This window comes from Macrotis lagotis, chromosome X, assembly GCF_037893015.1.
Source record: "Macrotis lagotis isolate mMagLag1 chromosome X, bilby.v1.9.chrom.fasta, whole genome shotgun sequence".
NCBI lineage: Eukaryota > Metazoa > Chordata > Mammalia > Peramelemorphia > Peramelidae > Macrotis > Macrotis lagotis.
Genome location: NC_133666.1, coordinates 208,622,326 through 208,638,240, shown reverse-complemented (window position 1 = coordinate 208,638,240; position 15,915 = coordinate 208,622,326). Strand labels below are relative to the sequence as shown.

General features: G+C 36.4%; 1 protein-coding gene across 5 annotated transcripts in view; it reads right to left on the bottom strand.

Annotated features, from left to right (window-relative positions):
* The window catches only part of TRIM36 (tripartite motif containing 36), an 86,060-nt gene extending 70,576 nt beyond the window's left edge, over positions 1–15,484 (bottom strand). For 2 of the 5 annotated variants that reach the window (XM_074207407.1, XM_074207406.1), the window contains exons 1-2: positions 14,679–15,071; positions 11,597–11,834 (exon numbers count right to left, since the gene is read on the bottom strand). In XM_074207407.1, coding sequence (XP_074063508.1) covers positions 11,597–11,834; positions 14,679–14,705 — 265 coding nt within the window. In that variant the 5' untranslated portion in view covers positions 14,706–15,071. Of the gene's footprint in view, positions 1–11,596; positions 11,835–14,678; positions 15,075–15,366 lie in introns of those variants that run through there. The other 3 variants (XM_074207409.1, XM_074207411.1, XM_074207408.1) reach the window with 3 other exon arrangements.
* Positions 15,485–15,915: the final 431 nt, after the last annotated feature.

Sequence of the window (15,915 nt, the reverse complement as noted above, 5' to 3'; positions counted from 1 at the left end):
AAACTCTATTTTGAACTGCAGGTGTCCTTCCTTTCTCCTAATACCTTTCCCCAGACATGTATACCCTTATCTTTCCCTATTGCTTTCTGTAAAAATCCAATTTTCTATACTGTTTATGTATTCACATTCTACATAAGGTTACTGGAGCTGAAGTTCTAAGCTCACTGACAGTTGAGTTTGTACTCTAATAATAAAATTGTAGTTATCTATTTCTGATCATTGATTTGGTATCTAACCAATGGACCCTCTGATAAATTTTATCTCATCATAAAAAAAGTTAAGATTAGATAATTACTATAAAAGTGAAAAATGAAAAAATGGTAATAATTTGAAAACAGGCCTAAGTTGCTGAATGATTGTTATATTTTAATATACTTAAAATTTTAAAAGGTTTACTGTATAAAATTACTTTTAACACAAAAAATGAAAAAAATGTATTTTCTTCTTTTACTATAGGACATATCATGTATGTTTACTACAAGAAAAATTAAAACTAAGAAAAAAAGAATTCATTTGAAAATTTTAGTATCACTGACCCTTAAGTTGTAGATTAATTTTGTTTGTCCACTTTCTAAAACAGTTTTGAAAAATAAAGCACTGATATTAAGAACTTTGAACTAAAAGGAATTTAATTGAGATCTACAACATTAGGCTATCTTAGACATTTAGATCTACACATTAGGCTATCTTGCACATAGAAAGCAATATCATCTTTCTACCTCTTCACTCTGAAGGCCTTCATTGTTATGCTATAAAACAATGAGCATAAAGGAAGCTTGGTTTAGAATTTAATTTCAAAGAAAAGACTCACAATTGGTTTACAAAAAAAAAAACAAAGCAGTACTTATATCCTTTTGTACAAGGCCATTTTTGATTTAAGCAAGAAATTTATTATTTCTTTATACAAATAGAAGTGACACTGTCCCTGACTACTTAACAAGCTATCTTATGTTCCAGAAATAGTCATTGTGTATACAGACATCTCAATCTTGTCCCAAAGGCCCTCCCATATTACAATTTCCATTACGTTGTAATCATTGTCAAATTGGCTAGTCAGATCAAACTTTCAGACCTGTTTCAATTTACATTTCTTTTATATGGGAAAATATCTTCATATGGCAATAGTGTGTAATGCTTTTGAAAACTTCATAGGGCAGCTAGGTGGCACAGTGGATAGAGCACCAGCCCTGGAGTCAGGAGTACCTGAGTTCAAATCTGGCTTCAGACACTTAATAATTACCTAGCTGTGTGGCCTTGGGCAAGCCACTTAACCCCATTGCCTTGCAAAAACCTAACCATCCCCCCAAAAAAAAACTTTTCATAAACTTTGAGCACTTATCCTTTAGGAAATGGTTCTTAGCCTTATTTCTGTTAAATTTTGTATCTTAGAAATCAGATTCTTATCTTAGAAATCAGAATCTTTCCATGATTACAGATTCCTTTCTTAGCTGAATTGATTATATTCCTAAAAAAATTCAGTTTCATTTAATCAAAATTATAGTTTTATCTTTTGTCATCATCCCTGTGCCTTATTCAGTTAAAAATTCTTTTCTTAGCCAGTTATAAAAGATGTCAGAATCCATTTTCCTCCCATTTTTTTAAAATAATGAAACCTTTACCTTTAGATCATATATATACATTTTGAACCTTATATAGTACATGAAGTAAAATGATGGTTTATACCTATTTGAAGACAAATTTCCTAGTCCCCCCCCCCCAGGAATATAAATTCTTCCTTAAGTAATTTATACTCTTGAGCTTAGAGAATACTGGAATATGTGTTTGTTTTTCTTGATTAACTACTTTGTTTAACTGATCTATTTCTTATTTTTTAACCAACACAAAAGAGTTAATGACTACCACTTGTTAATATAACGAATTCTGTGATCTCAATTTCCCCTTCATTCCTACTAATTTCCATTATTTTCAGTACTCCAGGTTCTCTAGGCCTTTGCTACTCCAAATAAATATGGCTATATTTTTTACCAAGTTCTGCAAAGTAATACCTCAGAAGTTACTAAATCAATTTAGATAGTAACATCATTTTAATTGTATGAGTGGCACCCAACCATGAGCAATTAATATTCTTACAATTATTTCTTAAAAGAATGCCTTAGGGGAGGCTAGGTGGCACAGTGGATAAAGCACTGGCCCTGGAGTCAGGAGTACCTGGGTTCAAATCCAACCTCAGACACTTAACAATTACCTAGCTGTGTGGCCTTGGGCAAGCCACTTAACCCCATTTGCCTTTCAAAAAAAAACCTAAAAAAAAAGAATGCCTTGTATTATAGGAGCTCTTTTTAAAATGACAAAGAATTGGAAATTAAGGAGATGCTCATCAATTGGGTAATGGCTGAATTATGGTATAGGAATGTGATGGAATACATTATTCTGTAAGAAATCTTGAGAGCTGTGTGACCTTTATATGCAAGTCATTTAATCCCATTGCCTTGCAAAAAAAAAAAAGCTTTGCAGATGAATTTCAGAAAAACCTGCAAAGATTTCCATGAACTGATGTAAATGAGCAGAATGAGAAGAATACTGCTATACCCTAACAGTAACATAGTGTGATGATCAACTATCAACTACCCTCAGCAGTTTAGTGATCAAGAACAATTCTACATGATTTAAATGGAAAATGTCATCCACATCCAGAGGAAAAAAACTAGAGTCTGAATGCAGACCAAAGCGTATTATTTTCACTTTTTAAAACTTGTCTTATGTTTTTTTTCCTTTTAATTGTTTCTTCTTACCCAACATGACTAATATAGAAATGCATTGAACATGATTATACATGCCTAAATCAGATTACTTGCTGTTGGGGAGGGGGGAAGAATAAAGGAGGTAGAAAAATGTGGAATCAAAAGCTTATAAAAAGATGTTAAAAACTCTGCATTTAATTGAAAAAAATAACATTCAAAAAATAAAGAATGCCTTGTATTTGTCTCAAATATGAATTGTTCAATTGACACATATATTTTATGAATTTTATATTTATTTTGAATAGTTCTATTTTTATGCTTTCTTCCTGATTTTGCTAATATTGTAGACATATGCTGATCATTTCATATATTTATTTTGTATCCAACTTTATTGAAATAGTTAGCTATCTCAACTTCACTGATGATTATCTTTGGGTTGTTTTTTTGCTTGTTTTTTTGTTTTTTTAGTTTCAAGGGAGGCAGGCAATTTTTTTTCTTTATTTTTCCAACTAAATGCCAAGAAAGTTTTCAACATTCATTTTCATGTAAGGATTTGAGTTATATACTTTTCTCCCTCCCTCTCCCCTTGACGGTGAGCAAACTGATATAGGTTATACATGTACAACTATGTTAAATATATTTTCATATTAGACATGTGAAAGATGAATCGAAACAAAAGAAAAAAAAAACCATGAGAGGGAAAAAAACATAAAAGTGTAAAACAAATTTTAAAAACTGGAAATAGTATATTTTGGTCTGCATTCAGTCAGACTCCATAGTTTCCTTCTCTGGATGTGGAAAGTATTCTCCATCACAAGACTTTTCTAATTGTCTTTGATCTTTGTACTGCTGAGAAGAGTGAAGTTCATCTTAGTTGAATATCACACAATGTTGCTATAAATGTGAACAATGTTCTTCTGGTTCTGCTCATTTTACTCAGCATCAATTCATACAAATCTTAACAGGCTTTTCAGAAATCCACTCATTTATGAAGTCTAACAGAATAATGGTACTCCATCATACCACATTTTGTTTAGTCTTTCCCCAAACGATGGGTATCCCCTCAATTTCCAATTCTTTGCTACTACAAAAAGAGCTGCAATAAATATTTTTGTACATATGGGTCTTTTCCTTTTTTTTTTTAATGACCTCTTTGGGATATAGACCTAGTAGTGATATTGCTTATCTTTGTTTCTTTAAGAAAGACAACCACAATTACAGGTAATTTTGTTCCTCATTAATTTTTTTTTTTAGGTTTTTGCAAGGCAAATGGGGTTAAGTGGCTTGCCCAAGGCCACAACAGCTAGGTAATTATTAAGTGTCTGAGACTGGATTTGAACCCAGGTACTCCTGACTCCAAGGCTTGTGCTTTATCCACTGTGCCACCTAGCTGCCCCCTCATTAATTTTAATTTCTTTTTTTTTTTGTCTTATTGGAGGGACACATCTTTGCTTTCCCTATATCTATTGAGAAATCTTCTAATGTATTATTATAAATAATTCTAGTTTTGTTTTAGATATATATACTTTATCATATTGAAAATAGCCTACACTATACTTTTTAATTTTTTGGAATGAATTTTAAAGTCTCATGTTTTAGTAAATTATAATAATTTCATTCCTAATGTTAAATTATCATTGGATCCCTAGTATAATTTCAAGTTAGTCATAGTGAACAATTTTAATATATTTTTCTTTTGCTAGTTTATTTAAAATCTTTATATAAATATTCTTTATTAATATTAGCTAATAGTTATCTTTGTACATTTTATCCCTTCTGGATTCAGGTACAGGAACTACATCTGTGTCATAAAAATGATTTCAACAGAATTTTTCCTCCCAATTATTGAGAATAATATGTGTGGCACTTCTCTACAAATGCATGTGGACCAACAATTTTCTTGTTTGGTAGCCCCTCCTCAGTTTGTTCATTTTCATTCTCAGAGACTGGATTGTTTTAACATCTGTTACATTCTGGTAATTTGCATAATTTATATTATTCTAAGTAATCTTTCATCTCCTTTACAATCTCAGTTTAGCTAGCATATAATTATATATTGTAGGTTCTTTTTAATTTTCTTATTCGCTGTGAATTTATCATGTTCACTTTGAAAACGTTTTCCTTTGAGATTACCTAAAGATCTACTAATCATTTTTAAAATTTTCATACAGTAGCTTTTATTTTTATTATTTTTATTTTATTATTTTATTTATTTATTATTTATTATTTTATTTTATTATTCAGATAAAAACCTTTTTTCTCTTCTGAATTTAAAGATCCATCTTTTACATTTGAGTTTTTTAATGAACTATAGACTTTAATTGCATTCTCAGTTTGAGTCTTTTTATTTTGCTAATTATGTCTTCAGACTTTTCCTCCCCTAGCTAAATTTTAATATATTATCATCATAATCATTCTTCATATGGTTATTTCGATTATTTGTATTTTCACTTGCTTATTTAGTATGTCATTATAAGTCTCCATTAATGACTTACATATTTTGTGTTCCCCTTATTAGTATTTTTATATCCTTAAATAACATATTTAATGTTTCCCTTTTTATATTTTTAATTTTTCAACGTTCTGATTGTAAAGATACCATTTGATGCTGAGAATATGCATCCTAAATGATTATCAGCAGACGTCCTAAGTCATTCAAATCTAAAAACTAACTTTTCCTAGTCCCTATTCAGTTCTATATTTTCCTTTTTATGTTAAGATTTTTCTAGTTCTAAGAACATTACAAGTTTTCTCTAATTATATTACTAACCATTTCTTTTTGTAATTTTAGATACTATGTTACTTGGTGCATTCACATTTAACATTGTTTATCACTGTTAATATAAATTAACATTTAATATTGACATTTTCACTGACCATGGAAGCCTTAAGCACAATGTAATTTTCCTGGTTCCATTGGAGTCTCATTGCATGATTACAATTCCTGCTTTTTGGTATTGCCTGGTATGTTATAAATTCTGGTATAACCATAATTTCATTCTGTCTTTTTTTGTTTCTTATCTATATAGCATATGTTGTTAGGTTTCAATTTTTCTGCCATTATCTTTTGTCTTACTTTAATGTTTAATCTATTAACATTTAAAGTTAATAATGTCAGATTTGTATTTTCCTCCTTTTGTATTGATTGCTCTCCCCCCTTCTTTTTTCCCTGTGCTTTTTGTAAGGCAATAGGGTTAAGAGTGACTTGCCCAAGGTCACACAGTTAAGTAATTATTAAAGTATCTCAGGCTGTATTTGAACTCAGGTCCTCCTGACTCCAGAGCCAGTGCTCTATCCACTGTGCCACCTAGCTGTCTCTCCCCTTTCTCTTTTAAATAAGTACTTTGTCCATGATTGGTTTGGCTCATACTACCTAGATGTCTATTAATACAGAAGTCTACCTCCCAAGTACTGCCCCCACTTCCATTTTCTTGAAAGTTCTTTGAAAAATCCCAAGTTATTACGATTGTACACGTACAACCTATATCGGATTGCTTGCTACCATGGGGAGGGGAAGAAGGGAAGGAAGGATAGTAGAAAAATGTAGAACTTGAAAGCTTTCAAAAGGATGAATGTAGCAAACTATCTTTGCATGTAATTGGGAAAATTAAATAATAAAAAGAAAAAGTTATTAACTTTTCTTTTTTCTGTTCCTTTTAGTCTTCCTTTTTACTGATCAAGTGGTTCATAATCTTCCTACTCTTCCCCAAACTCAAGTAACATGCCTGTTACCTTTTTTTGAAGTTTTCATTTACTTTTTAATCCTTATTTCTATCCCCTATTAGCAGAGTCTTATTTCGTTTTTCCTTCTTCAAATATCATACAAAGGTTACAGCTTTAATTTCTCTTTCACTCATGAATTAAAACTAAGTTTTTACACCATTAAGACAAATCACATTTTTTTTTCTTTGTCTAGGACTACTTCTCCCTTCCTCTACTGCTACTCCAGGTTGCCACTGGGGATCCACATATATCTTCTTTAAGGACTAGATGCAACCCTTTGCACAGAGAAAAGGTCTACTGTTCTTATTATAAATAATGAAAACCCATTATAAGGTCCTTCTCTAATACTATAAACATATACCTTCTTCCCTCAAGTACTTCCATTGAAATCTGACTTCAATTCACCACCATTCTCAAAAACTTTGCTTTGTGTAGTAGAAGAGATGCTAAAAAAAGTCCTACATAAACTAAATGGTGCATTTTGTATACTTACAACCAGTGAGGGAATTCATGTATGCATTTATTTTTCTAAATTTGGTATAATGTGTGCCTATACCATAATGAAGAAAAGAAGATGGGAAGAGATCATTTTGAATCTAACCGTTTACTAAGAAAAAAAAATAATCTGAAGTATATGTCCCACTGATAATGGAATAATAAATGTTTGGATCACTCCCCCTACTTCTAGTGTTCCTCTCAAAATAAATCTTATATTTATTTTGCATATATCTTTTTTTATTATTTAATATGGACATGGTGATTCCTTTGACAGAATTTAAGCTTATTTAGGACAAGGACTATTTCCTGTTTTTGTTTTTGTATTTCCAGCTCTTGACACTGTGCCCAGCAAATAGTAAATGCTTAATATTGTTGCATTATCTATGAAATAAAACAGTCTAAGGCTGAGGAACTGAACTTGTGATTCAAATTGTCTAAGAGAACTCCTAATGGAAGAAATTCCCTCTACCAATGTAGCTAAGTGCCTTCTCTACAATTTACAGTTTTAGAGAGTTGCCTAGAATCGCTTAAATGGCTTGACCAGAGTCACATTGTCAGTTTAGCTGTACATCAATTTGTCAGAGGCAGAACTTAAACTCCAATCTTCCAGTTCCATGCCTTGGTGTTTTTGTGTGCATACACACACACACACACACACACACACACACCCTCAATAAAATTACAGTAGGAATATATAACTATTTCTAAGTACCAAAACACTTTAGAACTATAACTACACCTTGGCATTATTTTGTCATTAAAATGGATTCCCTTAAGGACCTATCTAAATGCATATTAAAAAAACAACTTTTGGGGGTGGCTAGGTGGCACAATGGATAGAGCACCGGTCCTGGAGTCAGGAGTACCTGAGTTCAAATCCAGCCTCAGACACTTAAAAATTACTTAGCTGTGTGGCCTTGGGCAAGCCACTTAACCCCATTGCCTTGCAAAAACCTAAAAAAAAAAAAAAAAACCACAACTTTTTTTTAGTTCAGTTTACAACAGTAACATTATTTTATAATTCATTTTTATAATTCAAGCTAATTTCCCCCAAGTAATTTGAATCCGTGAAATTAACATGCATGTGTTAATATGGTGAATTTTTCAATTTTCAATTTTAAAAAAATTTTAATACTTTCCCTACAGGAATAAAGCCTAAGAGATATAAAAAAATGCTCAAGCTTTAGAAAAAGAAAAAATAAATGATCTCATAATGAGAAGCTATAACATTATAGTGAGAATTTTCTAATATCAACTACAGAATATTGCTAAATATATACAATTACTTGTCACGGTTGGCCCACCACCTGAAAACTATAGCACCAAAACCCTCCAACTATAAGACACTGAGTATATCTGATGTACTATATTTGTAATATTTGTTGAAATATTGTTTTGCAAATGTTACAAGCTGACTTCCAAACACTCCCCTTGATGACAGAGATGGCACCATTCATTTAAGAAAAAGCTACCTTTGGTACTTATAATGCTCTGCACATGGCAGACAATCATTATTTCAATTAAACATTTATTATCTAATAGATATCAAGCAACATAAAAAAAATCATTTCTGACCTAAAAGAACTTACTTTTATGTCAGTAAGTGATTGGAATTTTCCTATTTTACTCCATAATTTTATCCTCTTTGTTAAACAACATTTGCAACATTTGATGGGTAGGTTCTAAAAAAATAACACAACTATTTAGATATGATTAGCTATTTCATGTTAATCACAAAATAAGCTGACAAACTTAAAATTGAAGACCTAAATTAAATTTGTTGAGGAGAGGTCTACATATGGAATATGTTAAGGAAAGGTCTACAGAAAATAAATCTAGGTAGGAATTGAAGAATTAATAAATATCTAACTAGAATCATAACTGGTAGGATAAACTAAAAAAAATTGAATATCTCAATACCCCATTATTTCAAGTTCTAAAGATGGTTCAACTTCCTGGGTCACTGAGAATTAGGGGCATCTAGATCAGTCTATCAATATCTGCCAGTGGTAGTACTTACATTATATCTAATAGGTCTCTAAATTAGTTGCTGCTACTGCTGCCTTTTTCTACTTTTTCTAAGAATTCCCAGAAGAAATGAAAGCACAGTAGAAAATAGTACTTCTTGATATTTTTCTGTCAACAAAGTCTTTCTTACTGTCCACCATCCACCTTAAGTGTTCAGGAAAATAAAAAATAGCTTCTTCTCACAAAAAGATTTGGTAATGAAGTAGATACACACTGAAAATAATGTCTGCATATCTATTTACTATTTATGCTATATTAAATATGTATATAGATATATAAATACTTCATATTACAAGAGCTTAAAACTTAAAATAAATATGTACAATGGAGATCTAGTTAAAATTCTATTTTCCTGTGAAATTTTGATTCATTTGTATGTTTGAAGTAATGATTACTTTATATAATAGTAATGACAATTATAGTATCTGTAGTACCTACTATAAAGTGCCGGCACTGTGATAAACACTTTACAAATATCTCATTTGATTCTCACAACCACCTTTGGAGGTAAGATTATCATCCCCATGTCACAGTTGAAGAAACTGAGACAAATGGAAGTTAAGTGATCTGCCCAAGCTCACACAGCTTATAAAGTGTTTGAGGCTGACTCAATCCACTACAACACCTGAGCATGATTTCTTGTCCTACTCTGGTATATGTAACTTCCTTTTATGCATTATATTTGCCTGTGTAAATCTTAACTACCTGCTAGGTCATAAATACTCTTGAGGGCAATAAATGTTCCTTATTTTTTTTCCTTATATTCACTAGCAGTTAGCACAGTGTACATTTATTGTTTGGTGAATTAAAAAATATGCAGAATGCATTCAGTAAGCCAGTTGGCATTCAAATCTTTAATAAATTTTAAAATACCTTTTGCTTTGTCTTATAATCATATAAGAGCACGTTATATTATAAGCTACTCTTGGTAACTGGGTAGGTGAAAATAGTTGTTGTTGTTGCTGCTGCTGCTGCTGTTGCTGCTGCTGTTGTTCAGTTGTTTCAGTCATGTCCGACTCTTCATGAACTGATTTGAGGCTTTCTTGGCAAAGATACTGGTGTAGTTTGCCCTTTCCTTCTCCAGCTCATTTTACAGATGAGGAAACTCAAACAGAGTTAAAAGATTTGCCCAGGGTCACAGAGCTAATAAGTGACTGAGGCCAGATGTGAGCTCAGGAAAAGGTGTCATCGGAACTCCAGGCCCAGCACTCTAGACACTGCCACACCTAGCCACCCCAAGTGAGGAATACAAGCATGAAAATACTTCACAAAAAAGTCCTAGAGGACAGGGAAACACAAAAAAGAGAGCTACTACTCTCTATGAGAAATCTGCTTATTTTACAATTAACATGAGGCAAGAAAGTACCCTCTTGCTAAAATTTTTGTTTGGAGTGAAGAATTTTAATCTAAACAACATTCAAAGAGCAGTTAGGACTGAAGCATGCTGACTACTTAACCTTCAAGCAAGAATCAAGAAAAAAAAAAAAAGCAAAGCAGCCAAGTATACCAAAGCATTCTAGTTACTGGTGACCTGACAAGCCCATGCAGAACCTTTGACATCCCCTTCCTCACAAATCCTCACCTCTATGTTAAGGTAATCTGACAATGATTTCCCCCTTCTACATGACTCTCATATTTTTCCCAAAAAAGAGCAATCACTGCCTTTTTGGACTTTGGAATTTCTTGACTGTAGACCTGTCTCAGATTAGCCTAAGAAAGGTAATCCCACCACCTGACATGAACTAATTATTGGATTACTGTTCAAAGTGCCTTTTCAACTGAGATTACACAAAGTGGTTAATATATTTTTCCCTCAACAGTTTTGACAATTATTCAGACTTAAAATTTTATATCTTTTTCAAAGCATTAGTGATACAGGGATCAAATTTATGACAAAAGTTTTCAAAGTAGTATTCTTACAAAAATATAATAGGGCATCATAGTGCAGTAGTAAATAGAACTGACCTTCCTTACCTCTATTAAATAGTCTGTGTGTTCTTAGGCAAGTCACATAAGTGCAACTCTAAAAACTATTTGCTGCACATGTCACCAACCTGAATTAGTCGAGGGAGTTTACTAACAAAGTATTTCCCATGCCAATGAAATCACAGGTCAAATCCCTATCCCTATACAAAAGATAAAAATAAATTAACGAGGAGAAAGCAATCAGTGGGAATTGATGATACTAAAAATTTGCAGCCCTCAAATAGCTTTCAAAAACTAGCAATAACCCTACTATATAGTTGATCCTATATATTCCTCAGCATTTAAAGGATGAAAAAAATTATGATTTTTCTCTTGTAAAAACCTCCCATTTACAGTTATCTTCATTTCCAAATATATCATAAAAGATCACATACATATATTTATTTGCCCCTAACTTTATAAACCATCTGTCCCAAAGACATTAGTAGAGTACTCTGCAAAAAGTGGTACTCAATATGAGTTAAGTAAATGGACAACATTCTGGTAAGCTACTATTTCATCAAGTACAAATTTACCTTCTAAAGAAAAAAAAATACCTTAATTTACATTATTCATTTGGCCACAATAGTCAAGTATGATGAAATACAAATTTCCTATCTGTGTTACCATTCAACATATGTCAGAACAGAAGCTAAATGTCCAGATAGTCTGGCACATACCTGTTCTGTTAATTCTGTCAATTTTATCCATACTAGGAGACTGGACCCGAAGTCGAGGGCTACTTTGACAGGAGCTCTCTGATGCCACATCATTAAATGAATCATCAACTGTCAGTAAAAGAAGTTCTTTAACACATTTATGACAGATACTGTGCTGACAGGGAAGGATCAACGGATGGGTAAATAGCTCCTTGCATGCTGGGCAGATAAGCTCTCGTTCAATATTCTTAATAGTAACCTTAAATAAAGAAAGAGAAAGAAATCAGAGACAAAAAGGCAATTGGCTATAGATATGTTTATGTAGAATGTGTTAAAAAATACATACATATGCATATGCAATATGTAGATATACACATGTTTATTTATATACAGGCATATATCTAAGCCTATTTCAGATACCTTTCCAGAAATATCACCAAGGAACATAACTTGAAAAAACAAATCTGAATTTTCTACACTGTCATCAGCAACTTAATAAATCTTATAAGGGCACGTAATATGGTATGTGAGGCAAAGGCAGATAAAGCTGAAGGACCGACACAGCAGTAAAAACAAATCGGCAACAATACTAGGAATATGTTGGGGACAATATATTCTACCACAACCTAAATTCCAGTAAATTGCCAATAAGCTATAAAGCTAATGCTGATTTTCATGGCTTTGGGGAAAACTGATGAAAATTTTTTTTCAAAAAACTTCAGATAGGGGCAGCTAGGTGGCGCAGTGGATAGAGCACCAGCCCTGGATTCAGGAGGACTTGAGTTCAAATTTGACCTCGAGACACCTAATAATTACCTAGCTGCGTGGCCTTGGGCAAGCCACTTAACCCCATTGCCTTGCAAAAAAAAAAAGAACCCTTAAGATTATAAACCTCTGCAATATGAACAGGATTATGTATAAACTATTATTCTTTACACTAGAATCAGTACTGCCATGATGGCCAAATACTTAGTATGGCAATTTCCTGGATCCATTAAAATATTTAAGGGCCTTTAATAGTACAATAAATGTTTGGTGACTTTACTCAACTACTCTGACCTTTATGTCTCATCTGTATATAAAATAAAGAACTCAAATATCATACACTATGATTTCATGAGCTACTGAATGTGTTCTGTCATTAACTAGTTTGGGGCTAGTTATGTCATATAGCTCATCTTTCTGGGCCAGTTTTCTCACTTGTAAAATGAGGTTGGACTAATCATTAAGGTCCTTTCTGGTTCTAAAATTCTAAGATTCAATGGCCCAACAAAATCAATAATGCTCAAACATTAAAGTATTAGAACTAGATACTGTCTTGGTGTTTATTTTTTAAAGTGTATCCCCCAAATCTTAATGCATACATCTGTGTTCAAGAAAACAATTAATGCTTACTCTTGTGGAAGTGCAGAGTGTTCTAATAATTCACTAACTAAAAAGTAGCACAATCACTTGGATCTTGATTTTCAACAGATTTTTCAATGTATTATATGTATATATATATATATACATGTATATACATATATACATGTATATATATGTGTATACATGTATATATACAATGTATATATATATATCATTTGGATGTTAAATAAAATTCATTCCCACTGATTATAAAGTAGAAAAATTACATCTCAAAAAGGATTCTAATGAACCATAATTGTTTAGATTTCCTAAATATGCTTTTAAATGCTGTTTCATGCTTTAAAACCTCAATTATATATAGTTTCACACACACACACACACACACATATATATATATATATATATATTATATATACACCATACAACTATATTTCAACTCATTTCATTTTTTTTTAGGATTTTGCAAGGCAAATGGGGTTAAGGGGCTTGCCCAAGGCCACGCGGCTAGGTAAAATTATTAAGTGTCTCGAGGTCGAATTTGAACTCAGGTCCTCCTGACTCCAGGGCTGGTGCTCTATCCACTGTGGCACCTAGCCGCCCCCTAAATATGCTTTAAAACTACCAACTATATATAGGTTCATATATATATATACATATATATATATATATATGATACCTGATATATAATATCATGAGCTACTGAATGTATATATATATTCATGATATATATATATATATATATCGATATCATACAACTATATTTCAACTCATTTCATCTTTTCTACTGGATAGTCAATGATGTGGATTTGAATTCTTTATCATGATGATCATTAGAAACCACATCTAGTGCAGGGAGAAAATTAAAAATCCATCTGGACTAAGAGGAGGCAGACTATAGACCAAAGGCCAAATCCAGCCACAGCTTTTTTTTCTTCTTAGACCTAAGTGCTAGAAAGCTTTTTAATTTAAAAAAAAAAATAAAACTTTACTTTAAAAAAAAAAACAATTCTTAGCTTAGTCTCCTTACAAAGATTAGGGCAAATGTCCAACCCTCCTCATTTTACAGATGAGAAAACTGAGACACAAAGAGGTTGTGCGATCCCAAATAACAAAAGAAGCTCATCCAAGGGGAAAAACAAAATGTTCCCACAATCCGAGATGCGGCCATCGCCTGCACTTGTCCCTTTCCCGCTCGCCCGCGCGGCTCGGTGGAGCCTCTGCCTCAGTTTCCTCATGTGCTCCTGTCCCCGGCGCCTCGCTCTCCCGAGCAGCACTTCGGCGCTGGGTCCCGGCCTTTGCTGGCGGCTTTCAGGGACCGGGCGCGCAGGGGGCAGTGACTGGCCCGGGGCCTCGGGGCGTGTTCAGCCCGGGAGGGAGATGAGAATGGGGATGAGAAGCCGGGCCCGGGCCCACAGCTCCCGGCCCCGGCCCCGGCCCCGGCCCCGGCCCCGGCCCGGCCCGCCCGGCCCGCGGAGGGCGGGGTCCCCAACGCCCGCGCAGGTGCGGCCCCGCAGGTGCGGCCCGCGGGGCTCGCTCCGGCTCACAAAGACTCCACGGGGCATTTCTTTATTTCCAGGGGCCCGGCCCCCGGGAGCCCCCGCCCCGCCCCGCCCGCCCCGCCCGGCCCCGGGGGAGGCCGCCCCCGCCCGAGGGTGTGGTGAGCCCAGCCCCGGGCCGGGGGCCGGAGCCCCGGGACGGGCCGGAGCGCGGCCTCCCCCGGGCGGAGGGCCGTACTCACCAGCGAGTCCGCACAGTCTCCCTCCATCGCCGACCCTCAGCCGCGTGTCATGAAGCGGGGCTGCCGGGTGGCGGAGGCTCGCGTGCGGAGGCCGGAGCCGGAGCGCGAGGCGAGGCGAGGCGAGGCGAGGCGAGCCGGACCCGGGCCGGGCGGAGCCGCTAACGGGCGCGCGGCCGGTCAGTCCAAGGTGTGGGGGGCGGGGACGGCCGGGGAGGGGGAGAGTCCGGAGTGACGCAGGGCGGGGCGGGGAGGGAGGGAAGTGCCGCCGCCTCGGGAGCGCGCGGCGCCACGCGGGGCTGCGGCCCGGGCCCCGGCCCCGGCTCCGGCTCCGGCTCCGGCTCCGGCCCGCCGCTCGCGGCTGCTCCTGCGGCCCAGGGGGCAGCGGCGCGGGAGGAGGAGCCCGGGATGGCGGCCCCGGCCAGGGCTGCAGGGGGGCGGGGCGGCTGCGCGTCGCCTAGGCAACCGGCCCCCCGGCGCACAATGCGGGCGGGGCCGCGGGGGACGGGGAAGCGGGGAAGCGGGGCGCGGGCCGGGCCGCGGTCTGGCGCGCTTGGAGCTGTCCAGCAGGACCGAGCCAGGGCTGGACCAAGGCGCAGAAGGCCGCGTCGCCGCCCCGCTCCCGGGGCAGACCCCTTTTCCGTTTCTCCCATTTTCCCACTTTTTAGCGTCGCCTTTATGTGCCACCTACCTCCATGGACTCTTTCCGAAGTTCTAGACTGGGAGGAGGAGCCCCGGGGCGGGGGGGAGAGGAAGTAAGGCGATGTCTCCTGGGACAGCGGGCTTCCAGGCAGCCTTCCTGGGACCTTTCCATTCTCGTTTTCGAACTGTGCGTGATGTAATCGATCACCGAACTGGAAGGGGCCTGTTGGCCTAATAATAGCCCCAGTGAGGACTCCCAGAAGTAGTCATTGAAAAGGGGGGAAGGTGAGGCAGAGGCCACTTTAAACATTAGTGGAGAGAGAACGTGGGCTTCTTTGTTGTGTGCATGGAGAGAAAGATGCAAAAGCATGAGAGATTGTGAAGGTGAAGATAACGGATTCAGGTCAGCACTGAAGCAGACTAAGTCCAAGAAGGCTGTGAGGTTGGTGTGTGCTTGCTTCAAGTACTATCTCATCCATAAAGTAAGGGCTTGGACCAGATCAGCTCCATTTCCATGAACATCAGATAAGAATCTGAAAGCTATGGAAATTAGGGATGGAAAGGGAAAAAAACAGGATCGGAATCTCAGCGAATAAAT